Source organism: Salmo salar, chromosome ssa04 (assembly GCF_905237065.1).
Source record: "Salmo salar chromosome ssa04, Ssal_v3.1, whole genome shotgun sequence".
Lineage (NCBI taxonomy): Eukaryota > Metazoa > Chordata > Actinopteri > Salmoniformes > Salmonidae > Salmo > Salmo salar.
This window is the reverse complement of record NC_059445.1, coordinates 7,989,966-8,005,070: the sequence shown is the minus strand read 5'-3', so window position 1 is coordinate 8,005,070 and position 15,105 is coordinate 7,989,966. Positions and strand designations below refer to the sequence as shown.

General features: G+C 43.2%; 1 protein-coding gene across 1 annotated transcript in view; it reads left to right on the top strand.

Moving 5' to 3' along the window:
• LOC106602204 (zinc finger protein 638) overlaps window positions 1-14,259 on the top strand; it is a 50,491-nt gene extending 36,232 nt beyond the window's left edge. The window contains exons 14-20 of the mRNA XM_045717613.1: window positions 154-291; window positions 478-1,716; window positions 2,401-2,784; window positions 2,968-3,184; window positions 11,696-11,824; window positions 12,067-12,188; window positions 13,966-14,259. Of these exons, the coding sequence (XP_045573569.1) occupies window positions 154-291; window positions 478-1,716; window positions 2,401-2,784; window positions 2,968-3,184; window positions 11,696-11,824; window positions 12,067-12,188; window positions 13,966-14,007 (2,271 nt within the window). The 3' untranslated portion in view covers window positions 14,008-14,259. The remainder of the gene's footprint in view (window positions 1-153; window positions 292-477; window positions 1,717-2,400; window positions 2,785-2,967; window positions 3,185-11,695; window positions 11,825-12,066; window positions 12,189-13,965) is intronic.
• The last annotated feature ends 846 nt before the right edge of the window (window positions 14,260-15,105 follow it).

Here is a 15,105-nt window from a genome sequence, read left to right as displayed (position 1 = left end):
TAAATGAATCACACCCAAGAGCATATATTATTGCAGAGTCCCTTTACAATTTCTAACAACTATTTATAAAGTTGAGCTTCTTCTAAGAATTGGTACAAGTAAAGTTGTTTGTAATTGATGAATACATTTCAATGTTTCCTATACGTCCTGCAGGAGGTGGGAGGTGATGATGACTGGAACCGTCTCCTGGTTGTCAGTAACATCCCGGCCACGCCCTCCGGCCCAACAGAGATCCAGAAACTGGTCCAGCGCTTCGGCACAGTCCAACAGACTCTGGCACTCAAGGACAAGGTGAGGGACCTGTGGGTGGGGAGGGGTGTCTTTGTGCTCAAGTGTCTGTCAAGGGGAGGGACATCTTGGTGAGGAACGTTTGTTTTTGTGGGGTTTAAGTGTTTGTGTGTTCAAGTGTCTTGCATCTACCCTGCCTTCAGGAATTCCACACCATCCATCCAATCCTGTTTTCTTTACCCCATGCAGATCATCTTTGAGATGGGAACAGCAGACATGGCCAAGAGTGTCTTCAACCGCTTCCAGAAGTTTCCCTGCATTGTTCAGAACAACAAGCTCGCCTTCTCCTGGAAACCTGATCCCAAGATTGATCTACCTAAAGTCGACATTTCCGCTGCCGGCTCAACGGCTTCAACTGGTGGCAATGACTCCCAGACTGCAGAGACTACTATGCCCCCTGGTGGCCAGGAGGACTCACTGTCTCAGTCAGGATTAAAGGTGGAGTCAGGAACAGGGGTTGATACTAAGGTTGAAGGACAGGAGGTTCAGCCAGGAAATGAAGGGATGAAGGTTGAAGGAGAGGTTCAAGCCACAAAGGAGTCTCCAGTGTTAGGAAGAAAGGATCAAGAGAAGGAGCCAAATGCATCTTCCTTACAGCCAGCAGGAGTGAACCAGAGAGAAGCTACAGAACCCAACACAAACCAACCTGGAGGTCAGGGTGGAGAGGAGGTCACAGAGAAAGTTGCAGAAATTTCAACAACGGAGTCTGAAGAAACTGAAGAACCAGTCTCCTCGGATGCTTCCTCCGCTCCTCAAGCTGCTAAACCAGAGACTGAGAAAATGTCCGTTTCCAGTTCCACAACAGCCACCTCCGCCCCAGCCCCAAAAGTTATGGCGGCCATCATAGAGGCCTTACGACAGGAGAGCAGGAACAGATCCTCTACCAAGGTTTCCACCGAACAGGCTGCAGCTGAGAATCCTCCAGGTAAACAACCAAAAGATAAGGAGACTCCAGATGTTCAGGCTGCCCCCGCTCTACCCAGAGTGACCCCAGAGATCCTGAAGGTTCTGCTGGAGGAGTGCAGGGTCCGGTCTTCCAGTAGGGCCGGCGCTGAGCAGGCCAGGAAGGAACAGGACCTGGCGCCCCCTGCAGGCCAAAAGCCATCCACTGAAAACCGAAGAGGCCACAGTGGAGACAGGGAGTCTGGAAGAGAGCAGGTTACCAAGAAGAAGACCCGCGAGGAGGAAAGGGAGGAGAGGGAGAAAGCGAGGAGGGAGAGGGAGAAGGAGAGGGAGAAGAGGCTGAAGGCCCAAGAGGAGGAGAGGGAGAAAGGAAGGAGGGAGAGAGAGAAGAGGTGGTCCCACAGGGAACGGTCATCAGGATCACCGGGGTCCAGGTCCTCTATGAGGTATGAGGGGAGCCGGCGCAGTGGGAAGAGCGGCGCCAGGTCTGAGTCCAGGAGAGGAAACGGAGAGGAGAAACAGCAGGTAGGAGAGAGGCTAGTGTGTTGGTATTCACTCTATATACAGAGAGGACAAAACATTAGCAACACTTTCCATGACAGACTGTACAGGTGAAATGTATGATCCCTTATTGACGCCACTTGTTAAATCCACTTCAATCAGTAGATGAAGGGGAGGAGACATGTTAAATAATGATTTTCGAGCCTTGAGACAATTGAGCCATGGATTGTGTATTTGTGCCATTCAGTGGGTGAATGGGCAAGACTAAATATTTGTGCCTTTGAACGGGGTGTGGTAGTAGATGCCAGGCGTACTGGTTTGTGTCAAACCCAGCAGCGTGGCAGTTCTTTTCACGCTCAAAGTTTCCCGGTGTGTATCAAGAATGGTCCACCACCCAAAGGACATCCAGCCAACTTGATACAACTGTGGGAAGCGTTGGAGTCAACAGGCCAGCGTCCCTGTGGAACGCTTTCAACACCTTGTAGAGTGTGGGGGGGGCAACTCAATATGAGGAAGGTGATCCGAATGTTTGGTATACTCAGTGCATATATGGATGGAGAGAGAATCTCCACTGAACCAGAGTGTCGTATACCCATCATGAATATAGAATGCTAATATCAACTTTTCAACCATTTTGGGGAATGACTTGCCATTTTGAGGAAAGCAGTGGTTTTATAGTTAACTGTTCCCTGCCCTGTCTTCTTTCAGGAAGAGGAGGAGTTAGGTGAGAAGCACATCCCCTTCGACATGGCGGACTTTGTGACTGTGGATGAGGTGGGGGAAGTAGCTGTGGTGCCCCGTCCTCTCCCCGAGACTACCACAGAGGTGACTGAGGTTATGGAGGTGACCGTCAACGACCCTGTGACCACAGCCTCTAAGGCGGAGCGGCAGGCACCAGATGACACTACACCGATGGAGGTGGAGGGTGAGCCTAGGGCAGCGAAGGTACAGGAGGAAGCTCTGGACAAACGAGAACAGAAGGAGGGGTTGTTCCCAGCAACCACAGAGGAGGGGTCAGTGAAGACTGCAGAGGGAACTGGGGAGGTGACCGAGGAGAAAGTTCCAGACTGTCAGGATGACATCATCAAAGAGGTCAGTGTGTCTTGTCACATTCCTAATTTGACTAATCCCTTTTCTAAAAGGAAGGCTTCAACCCTATAGCATTCAATAACGAGCAGATCGGTGAGAAGACTACTTCAACCGAGGAAGGAGGAAATGAAGTGTTTCTAAAGTGTGAACACGACCCCAATCTTTTCTAACGTTACTCTCCTTCAGCCTGTGGTCACTGTGCCGAAGACGACCTGCGACGAGGTCACTGAGGAGTCGGAGGTGAAAGGTCACGATGAGGCCACACCCACAGACGCACCTGCCGCCGCTGGAGAAGAGGAAAAGGAGGGTGGGCGATTGGAGGATCTCAACATTGGGACGTTTTTGACGGTGGACGAGGTGGGACAGGTGGAGGAGGACGGGGAGAAGAGGTCTGCTGAGACGGGTAAGAAACATACTGTATATCACTGCTATGCTCGTCTCGTGAAAGCCTGTCGTTGTAAATAAAATCTGTTCTGCTCTGATTACCTGTATAACGTTTTTTAATTTTTTTAAATATAAGATATGGTAGGAAACGGGCCAGTAGAGGTAAGAAACAAACTTTATGTTAAGTCAACTGGGTTGTGTTCAGTAGCGAAACGTTTTGAAATGGAAAACAAATGAGTATTTATTGGACAAGTTCAGGTAGTCCATATCTAATGTGCCCTTTTTTCTGAGGTAACTAACCTCTGGTTTGCCACAGGAGGAAAAAGACTACAGGTAGAATTTTGTTTGAGATATGGTAGCCAGCCCACTGAATGCATAGTAGTGGTTGAGCTGGCCACCCGCATTTTGTTAAGTGGTCAAAAAATGGCATCCTGGTTTACATAAATTAGTGGTTGTGGTCATTGTAGAGGAGTGGTAGTGGTGAGGTCAGATAACCAACCGTATGTAGTAGAGGTGTAATTGTACAAGCATTAGTACTGAACCGTTCGGTATGGGGACCTCAGTTCGGTCCGCACTGTGAACCCGAATGAGTAGATAAATAAGACATCTGTGTGTATATACAGTACCAGTCAAAAGTTTACACATCTACTCATTCCAGGGTTTTTCTTTATTTGTATTATTTTCTACATTGTAGAATATTAGTGAAGTCATCAAAACAATTAAATAACACATAGAATCATGTAGTACCCAAGAAAGTGTTAAACAAATCAAAATATATTTGAGATTCTTCAAAGTAGCCACCCTTTGCCTTGATGACAGCTTTGCACACTCTTGGCATTCTCTCTACCAGCTTCATGAGGTTGTCACCTGGAATGCATTTCAATTAACAGGTGTGCCTTGTTAAAAGTTAATTTGTAGAATGCGTTTCCTTAATGCGTTTGAGCTAGTCAGTTGTGTTGTGACAAATTAGGGGTGTGTTGTAACTTTGTATTGATTAATGTGACGACTGCTGTTCATCGAATTATTAACCATTTATAATTAGGTGATTTAATGAGTCAGGTAATTATTAACCTGGGGCACTATGGGAAAGTTTTGGCTTTGAGTTTCTATTTCCCAAATTAACTCTATCAGAATATTGTTTTTACAACAGTTGCTAATTAATTTCCTCTACAGTCTCATTCTGAACGTCGCGTAATCTGTGAATCTGCACAAACCCGAGTCTCACTAAAAAGTCTGTACCACACCAATTGAGTTGATTTAGTAAATAACAAGCAAAAATTATAATATAAGATGCAGTCTAGATTATTGATTAGAACTTAGTGCAATGAAACAGTTCCCTAGCGTGCCAACACTAGCGTGTTACACAAAATGGGGATTTCAAAAGAGAGAGTGCACGAGAGAAAAGCACATTTGGGTACATTTGTAAACTATTCTTATTTTAACCCTAACATTGCCCCGAACTGCCGCTCTTATGGGTCAGAATATAATGATGTAATTACGTGTCGAAGGTCTCTGATGGGGTGTCTCCTCGTGGACCGAGTTCCTCCTTCTCTTCTGATGGCGAAACTTCTGTTGTGTAACCCTCTGATTGTCCACACAATGTCTGTGTCCTTTCTCTTAGTGGTCTGTTTCCTCGCCCTTGTTCTGAAAGCGTGGTCTTCTGAGGACGGCTAATCAGCCATATAGGGGGTTCCAGCGTGAGAATGAAAGCAGTGTAGACACATGGTTCCTTGGAGAGAATAACCGTGTGGTCCAGCTTGAATTCACCCTGTTAGACACAGCTACTCATCCGTAGCATAGATTGTTAAAAGGTTCCTTTGTCTTCTTCAACCTCGGGTTGCATTTTGGGTTTACAACTAATTCGGACCTTGGCTGCAGCTCGTGGTCACTTAGTTATAATGTTGATTCTTAACTCACATGTTTTATACCCTCGGGTCAGAAATGGGCCTTTCAGCCTGTAGGGCAAGTTCTCTGGGCGTAACTAGTTACAAGGCAAGGTCTGGATTTTACACACATCCAATTTAGACAACTAACTTCACATTTCATCTTAAAAAAAAAAAAAAACATTCTCTTTGATCTGGACTTTTTCCACACACCGTACAGTATGTAAACATCAAGTACATGTTGTGAAAACTCTTCTAGTTATGTTTTCATTATAATGTCATCATTTAACTTTTAATAACAAAAACAACATTTTCATATTCCATCTGTCGTCATTACTACCATTTTGTCTGATGAAACATATTGTCCAAAAGTCAATTTATTGCATGTTACTGTTCTGAGGTAGATTCTCCATAGGCCCATCATACATTCCATTCCTCCATACTGAGAGGACAAAGGGATTTTGTCAGCTGCCTTAAGATTTACAATGGGCAGGAGGTGTCATAAATCCCCCACCTCCATACCTCTTGATCTCTTCCCCCACTGGTGGGTGTGAGGGATATCTCTGTGGGATTATGGTCCACGGTAACCTGACCCGAACAGGCCAGTCATTACAGGTGGTATACAGAAGATGGCCTTATTTGGTAAAAGACTAAGTCCATATTATGGAAAGAACAGCTCAAATAAGCAAAGAGAAATGGCAGTGCGTCATTACTTTAAGACCTGAAGGTCAGTCAATCCAGATAATGTCAAGAACTTTGAAAGTTTCTTCAAATGCAGTCGCAAAAACCATCAAGCGCTATGATGAAACTGGCTTTCATATGGACCGCCACAGGAAAGGAAGACCGCCACAGGAAAGGACGACCCAAAGTTACCTTTGCTGCAGAGGATAAGTTCAATGCAAAGAAACCACTACTATAGGACACCAATAAGAAGAGACTTGCTTGGGCCAAGAAACATGAGCAATGGACATTACACCGGTGGAAATCTGTCCTTTGGTTTGAGTCCAAATTTGAGATTTTTTTTTTTGTGTTCCAACCGCCGTGTCATTGTGAGATGCTGAGTAGGTGAACGGATGATCTCTGCATGTGTGGTATTTACAATGACGGCCTACCCCGGCCAAACCCGGATGACGCTGGGCCAATTGTGCACCGCCCTATGGGACTCCCAATCATGTCTGGATGTGATACAGCATGGATTCAAACCAGGGACTGGAGTGACGCCTCTTGCACTGAGATGCAGTGCCTTAGACCGCTGCGCCACTCGGGAGCACTTAACCAGCATGGCTACCACAGCATTCTGCAGTGATATGCCCTCCCATCTGGTTTGCGCTTTGTGGGACTATCGTTTGTTGTTCAACAGGACAATTACCCAAAACACACCTCCATGCTGTGTAAGGACTATTTGACCAAGGAGAGTAACTGGGTGGTCCTGCTTGAATTCAGATGACCTAGCCTCCATCACCCGACCCCAATTGAGATGGTTTAGGATGAGTTGGACCGCAGAGTGAAGGAAAAGCTGCCAACAAGTGCTCAGCATATGTGGGAACTCCTTCAAGACTGTTTGGAAAACCATTCCAGGTGAAGCTGGTTGAGAGAATGCGAAGTGTGCAAAACTGTCAAGGCAAATGGTGGCTACTTTGAAGAATATAACACATAGTTTGATTTGTTTACCACTTTGTTGGTTACTACATGATTCCATATGTGTTATTTCATTGTTTTGATGTCTTCACTATTATTCTACAATGTAGAAAATAGTAAAAATATAGAAATAAGTAGGATGAGTAGGTGTGATTGAGTAGGTGTGTGTGTCAAATTTTGACTGGTACTGTGTATATTCATTTAAATGCCTAGGCTGCGTCAGTAAATATGAGCTGAAAAAAACATTCAGTCTATTCGGTTAAAACAGCTAGAGCCTATGTGCATGTTGTAATCAACATTGTGAGGCGCAGCAGGGAACTAGTTCTCTGCGAGTGGTGGAAAAACCCAAAAGGATTCTCCATCGATATTTAAATCTCCAGTTTGGGAAAATGTTGGTTTCCCCGGCGATGTCGCCACTTCTCAACCAGAATAGCCTATGCAGCTGCTAACAGCTCAAACATGTTGACACATTTACTCAGAAAACACCCCAGTATTCCTAACATCGGAGCTGCAACAACACAACTTTCATCTCCCCTCTGCATTCAAGTAGCCCTTCACAGCTTATTCTGAACGGGCCAAAGAAATGACCAGAGTGATAGGTATGTTTATAGAGGCGGATATGCGCCGCTTCTCGGTGGTTGAGAAGAATAATCGATTTCGGCACCTCGTCAAAGTGTTCGAGCCACGTTTACGAACTTCGCCCTCTCGCACCCATTTCACCAAACAGGTAGTTCCCGCTCTATATAAGCAAGCTTATATAGTGCCTTAGGCATGCTGCAAGAAGGCATGAGGACTGCAGATGTGGCCAGGGCTGTAAATTGCAATGTACTGTGAGACGCTTAACCTCTCTGGGCTAGGTGGGACGCTTGCTTGAAGGAGTACTCAACAGCCAGTTGAATCCCGTGGCGCGTTATTCAAATACCTTAGAAATGCTATTACTTCAATTTCTCAAACATATGACTATTTTACAACATTTTAAAGAGAAGACTCTCGTTAATCTAACCACACTGTCCGATTTCAAAAAGGCTTTACAACGAAATCAAAACATTAGATTATGTCAGCAGAGTACCCAGCCATAAATAATCAGACACCCATTTTTCAAGCTAGCATATAATGTCACATAAACCCAAACCACAGCTAAATGCAGCACTAACCTTTGATGATCTTCATCAGATGACAATCTTAGGACATTATGTTATACAATACATGCATGTCTGTTCAATCAAGTTCATATTTATATCAAAAACCAGCTTTTTACATTAGCAGGTGACTAGCATTCCCACCGAACACTTCCGGTGAATTTACTAAATTACTCACGATAAACGTTCACAAAAAAACATAACAATTATTTGAAGAATTATAGATGCAGAACTCCTCTATGCACTCGATATGTCCGATTTTGTATTTTTGTATTTTTTATTTAAAAAAAAAAAAATAAAAATATGTATATATATATATATATTTTTTTTTTAAATAGCTTTTCGGTGAAAGCACATTTTGCAATATTCTAAGTAGATAGCCCGGCATCACAGGGCTAGCTATTTAGACACCCAGCAAGTTTAGCACTCACCAAAGTCAGATTTACTATAAGAAAAATGTTATTACCTTTGCTGTCTTCGTCAGAATGCACTCCCAGGACTTCTACTTCAATAACAAATGTTGGTTTGGTCCCAAATAATCCATTGTTATATCCAAATAGCGGCGTTTTGTTCGTGCGTTCAAGACGCTATCCGAAAGGGTAAATAAGGGTTACGAGCACGACGCATTTCGTGACAAAAATTTTCTAAATATTCCATTACCGTACTTCGAAGCATGTCAACCGCTGTTTAAAATCAATTTTTATGCCATTTTTCTCATAAAAAAGCGATAATATTCCGACCGGGAAATCGTTTTTTTATTACAAAGAGAGTGAAAGTAAAAGCATGCTATCCCCTCATGCACGAGCCTCAGTCTGATGGCCCTCTGATAGAGCACTTGCCAAACGCGCTAGTGTGTTTCAGCCTGGGCCTGGAATTACGTCATTCAGCTTTTTCCCGGGTTCTGATAGCCTATGGGAGCCGTAGGAAGTGTCACGTCATGCCAGAGATCCCCTGTTTTTGTTAGAGATGATCAAGGAGGGCAAGAAATGTTCACAGGCCACTTCCTGTAAGGAATCTTCTCAGGTTTTGGCCTGCCAAATGAGTTCTGTTATACTCACAGACACCATTCAAACAGTTTTAGAAACTTTAGGGTGTTTTCTATCCAAAGCCAATAATTATATGCATATTCTAGTTACTGGGCAGGAGTAGTAATCAGATTAAATCGGGTACGTTTTTTATCCGGCCGTGCAAATACTGCCCCAACAGGTTAAGACAGCGCTACAGGGAGACGGACAGCTGATTGTCCTCGCAGTGGCATACCATGTGTAACAACACCTGCACAGGATCGGTACATCCGAACATTCCATTTTTAAAAAAAATTTCACCTTTATTTAACCAGGTAGGCCAGTTGAGAACAAGTTCCCATTTACAACTGCGACCTGGCCAAGATAAAGCAAAGCAGTGTGACAAAAAACAACACAGTTACACATGGGATAAACGAAAGTACAGTCAATAACACAATAGAAAAATCTATATACACTGTGTGCAAATAGAGTAAGGAGGTAAGGTAATAAATAAGCCATAGTAGCGAAGTAATTACAATTTAGCAAATTAACACTGCCGTGATAGATGTGCAAAAGAGAAACAAACAAAAAAATGCATCACACCGGTGGGACAGGTACAGGATGGCAACAACAACTGCCCGAGTTACACCAGGAACGCACAATCCCTCTATCGGTATTTAGACTGTTCACAATTTGATAAGAGAGACTGGACTGAGGGCTTGTAGGCCTGTTGTAAGGCAGGTCCTCACCAGACATCAACGGCAACAATGTTGCCTATGGGCACAAATCCATCGTCGCTGGACCAGACAGGACTGACAAAAAGTGTTCTTTATTGACGAGTTGCGGTTTTGTCTGACCAGGGGTGATGGTCGGATTTGCGTTTATCGTCGAAGGAATGAGCGTTACACCGAGGCCTGTACTCTGGAGCAGGATCGATTTGGAGGTGGAGGGTCCGTCATGGTCTGGGGCGGTGTGTCACAGCATTCTCGGACTGAGCTTGTTGTCATTGCAGGCAATCTCAACACTGTGCGTTACAGGGAAGACCTCCTCCCTCATGTGGTACCCTTACTGCAGGCTCATCCTGACATGACCCTCCAGAATGACAATGCCACCAGCCATACTGCTCGTTCTGTGTGTGACTTCCTGCAAAACAGGAATATCAGTGTTCTGCCATGGCCAGCGAAGTGCCTGGATCTCAATCCCATTTGAGCATGTCTGGGACCTGTTGGATCGGAGTGTGAGGTCTAGAATTATCCCCCCCCAGAATTTCCGGGAACTTGCAAGTGCCTTGGTGGAAGAGTGGAGAAACATCTAACAGCAAGAACTGGCAAATCTGGTTCAGTCCATGAGGAGGAGATGCACTGCAGTACTTAATGCAGCTGGTGGCCACGCCAGATACTTACTGAGTTTTTGATTTTGACCCCCCCCCCCTTTGTTCAGGGACACTTCCATTTGTTAGTCACATGTCTGTGGAACTTGTTCAGTTTGTCTGTTGTTTAGTCTTATGTTCATACACATGTTAAGTTTGCTGAAAATAAATGCAGTTGACAGCGAGAGGACGTTTCTTTTTTTTGCTGAGTTTTAATATACAGAAATGTAATTGAGGAAAAGGTCAAATGAAACAAAATGCAGCTAGTTTGCAATCTTTCCAGCTTCAGTTTGAAGTGATTGTTAGCTAGCTTCCCTGAACAAGTGTGTCCTGAAGAGTGAACATATTTTCGATGCCAGGCGAAATTGCACCTCATTAGCTCATTGTTATCAATGCATCTAAATAAATGTCACTAGAAATCAGTTTATTCAAATGCGGCTACTTACTGCAGCTGTTTTTCTGGTTGCACTTTTTGACGTGGCTGTACGTTATCCCTTGCTTGCTAGCTAGCCAACTACGGCTAAGAACGTTGCCAGCAGGTATGGCAATGGAACATTTAGAGCGAACAACTGGATTGTGTCCATAGATACAGAACAAAACGACTGAACGACTGGGTCACTTCTCTGGAACCGAACCAATAGAACGAACGACCAGCCGGCTTTGGTAGCAACCCAAGATTTGTGTCGGGACTACATCTTGTGGAAGAATGAAAATTAGTAAGAATAAATTCATCAAAATAACATTAATGAAAATATGTAAATCATTATTTGAATATGTTGGTAACCCGTTTTATAAAGGTTATAATACCCTCAAAGCTGGTGCTTGACACGGGCCTAACAACACCCGTGTAAATATATCCTCAACACTGGCTTCTCTGGCATTCTGGCAGATATGGAATCTGGAATACCAACACTATTTTTATTAATTAATTTTCCTGCTGTACTGAAACTGAACCGTGACCCCCCCCCAACACTGCAATACGTACCTAACCGTGGGTTTGGTGAACCGTTACACTCCTAGTATGTAGATCAATGGTAGCTATGGTAACCACTATACGGCTAGATGATAAAAGAGGTGAACTCAGCCAAATCAATGGTGGTAGCAAGTGCATTTTAACCTGGTTACCAGTCTGTTTTTGCGTTGTTATGCCACTCCTCGTCATGGCATCATGGCATGATGGCATAAAAAGCTGGGTTCTTTGCGACGTTGTAGAAAAATATAGTTGGTTGACAGCCTGAAACCATATTAGTTGGATTGTTTTTAAGGTGTCAGTGATTTTTTTTTATTTTTATATTTGTGATGCATGTTTTAAAGACTTTTCAAAAGAAATGTAATTGTTTTCCTTCCTTGTAAGGACATTCTGGTGACTTATCAGGTCTAGGAAAACCCACACACACCAATCACACAAACACCAACAAACAGAACAGTTAAAACAAACAATGCTAAAGTCTCAGTGATGACCGTGTTCCTTCCTCCATCTTCTCTTTCATCTCTCAGTGGAGTCTAAGCGAAGGAGGACATCTCAGGAGGACAGAGAGGAGGAGACAGTGAGGCGGAAGATGAAGATGGAACCCCTCTTTTATAAGGACTACAGCATCCCTCCTTTCAACCCTGACAGACCTGTCGGTGAGACTCAAATGATGCTGCTTTTGACAGTTAACTAATTGTTGAAATTGATTAGTGTAGTTCTAATGATAAACTACTCAAGCTTCTCTATTATCGCGTGTGTGTGTGTGTGTGTGTGTGTGTGTGTGTGTGTGTGTGTGTGTGTGTGTGTGTGTGTGTGTGTGTGTTTTACGTAGGCCCCATAGTATAATCACGTCATTTTTAAATCTTGTTTTGTTTCTGGTCTGTTTGGTCACTATCAGGAATGGAGTTTCTGGTCCCCAAGTCAGGCTTCTTCTGCAAGGTGTGTTCTAAGTTCTACAGCGGAACTGACGAGGCCGAGAAGAACCACTGCAAGACCCTCAAACACCATCAAAACCTTGAGGTGAGAACCCAAAACAACCAATCAGCCTCAACACTGAAGTCAACCTCCAATCAGAAAGAACATTTTGACAATCAGGGATGGGGTCAATTCCATTGAGTAAATTCAGTTGGCAAAACAAATTTTGAATTTCATTTTGCTTCCGGAATTGAACTTTTTATGTATTTTTTTTTTTTTTGCTTTATTGTCCAGGTGTTACGTGTTTGATTATTAATACATTGATACTCAGGAGTGGGGAAGGAGATGAAGGAATGTGTCCTGTCATGGAAACCATCCCCAGACAGGCTTAACCTCACTAGGGTATGTGGGATGCTAGCGTCCCACCTGCGGGACACACTGCCAACAGCCAGTGAAATAGCAGGGCGCCAAATTCAAAACAACAAAAATCTCATAATTCAAATTTCTCTATATCCCATTTTAAAGATACACTTCTCGTTAATCCAACTACGTTGTCCGATTTTCAAAAAGGCTTTACGGCGAAAGCATAACATTAGATTATGTTAGGACAGCACCTAACAAGAAAAACCACACAGCCATTTTCCAAGCATGAAGTGTCACAAAAAACAGAAATACAGCTAAAATGAATCACTAACCTTTGATGATCTTCATCAGATGGCACTCATAGGACTTCATGTTGCACAATACATGTATGTTTTGCTCGATAAAGTTCATATTTATATCCAAAAAAACAATTTTACATGTTTTGCCTCCCAAAACTGCTGGTGAATGAGCACAACAATTTAAAGAAATACTCATCATAAACGTTGATAAAATATTAAACTGTTATTCAAAGAATTATAGATACACCTCTCCTTAATGCAACCGCTGTGTCAGATTTAAAAAAAACTTTACAGCGAAAGCACACTTTGCAATAATCTGAGTACAGCGTTCAGACACGAAACCAAACCCGCCATTTTGTGGAGTCAACAAAACTCAGATATAATATTATAAGTATTCACTTACCTTTGATGATCTTCATCAGAATGCACTCCCAGGAATCCCAGGTCCACAGATGTTTGTTTTGTTCGATAAAGTCCATCATTTATGTCCAAATACCTCATTTTGTTCGCGCGTTCAGTCCACTACTCCAAATGCAGGAAGCGCGCGCAAATGTCACAACGAAAAGTCAAAAAAAAGTTATATTTACGTTCGTAGAAATATGTCAAACGATGTATAGCATCAATCTTTAGGATGTTTTTAACATAAATATTCCAACCGGACAATTCCAATGTCTTCAGAAAAGGAACACAGCTCACACTCACGTGAGCGCGTGCCTCTGAGCTCATGTCATTTCCTCACTCATCTGACTCCAGGCCCTCTTGTTCGCTTCAAATTCACAGTAGAAGCATGAAACAACGTTCTACAGACTGTTGACATCTTGTGGAAGCCTTAGGAAGTGCAAAATGAACCCTAAGTCACTGTATAGGCAATGATTTGAAAAAAACTACAAACCTCAGATTTCCCACTTCCTGGTTGGATTTTTCTCAGGTTTTTGCCTGCCATATGAGTTCTGTTATACTCACAGACATCATTCAAACAGTTTTAGAAACTTCAGTGTTTTCTATCCAAATCTACTAATAATATGCATATCCTACCTTCTGAGCCTGAGCAGTTTAATTTGGGCACGCCTTTCATCCGGACGTCAAAATACTGCCCCCTACCCTAGAGAAGTTAAGTTTGGCAGCAGTGGCTCTCTCTCGTGGAACCCTTATGTTCCGCATATGAATCCACATTATCTAGTAACAAAGATACTCATGATTGTCTTTTTATTCTTCTACAGAAATCCCTGGAGAAGTGGAGAGTGAAGACTGACTCTCCATGATGAGATGAAGAGTTAAATATTGACTGGATGTGACCCAACCACTGACTGACTTCATTCATGTCTTAACTCTTTTCCCACTTCTTGTTTTTGTTTTTCTTCACCATGGGTCCAATCTCTCCCTCTCACACTCACTCACACAACTATAACTGTTTCATTTTGTTAGTTCTTTTCCCATGATATAAGAGAAGTGATTCAATAGAGAGAAATGAAAGTAGAAACCAGTGTACAATGAAAATAAAGTGTTTTATTCAATCGCTGTCTGTTTTGTAATTGAAACCATCCTTTGAAGACATATGTTTACCAGAGTAATCTTTTACCCTTATTCAATACAACTTCATTCACCCCCCCCCCCCCCGAGCAAACCTGTCTATCTACTTATGCAGCATCCTGATTTGAATACTGCTAGTTCAGCAGTGTGGTTTCCCCAAGGCCTCCATACGCACCAAGAGAAATGTACTGATTTCCATGTTCAACTCATGCATGGACCATTAGCTTCTCCCAGCAATAGCACAGCTAACCACTGTGCTAAAACAGCTAACCTCCTGTTAACATGGAAATATATTAGACTTGGCTTTAGTTATGTTATCGTGCTCTTTTATATACAGTAGCTATTTCAAATCTATACATTCCAGTGACTGCTTCACTGCAGCAGTTGATTTCTGTCAATATAAATGCATTAAAACAAACAATACATGTTTTGTATTTATCTGATCACTGACAACGATGTGACAGCCAATAGGGAGGAGGTCAGAACTGGCAGTGGTGCCAGGACAATCTCTGTGTGAGCAAGACCAAGGAGCTGATAGTGGACTATAAGAAAAGGAGGGACGAACAGGCCCTAATTAACATTGACGGGTCTGAAGTGGAGCGGGTTGAGAGTTTCAAGTTCCTTGGTGTCCACATCACCAACAAACTATCGTGGTCCATACACACCAAGACATTTGTGAAGAGGGCACGGCAACACCTCTTCCCTCTCAGGGGACTGAAAAGATTATGCATGGGTCCCCAGAGCCACAAAAAGTTCTACAGCTGCACCATCGAGAACATCCTGACAGGTTGCATTGTCTGATAGTGATCAAACAGACCAGTACATCACTG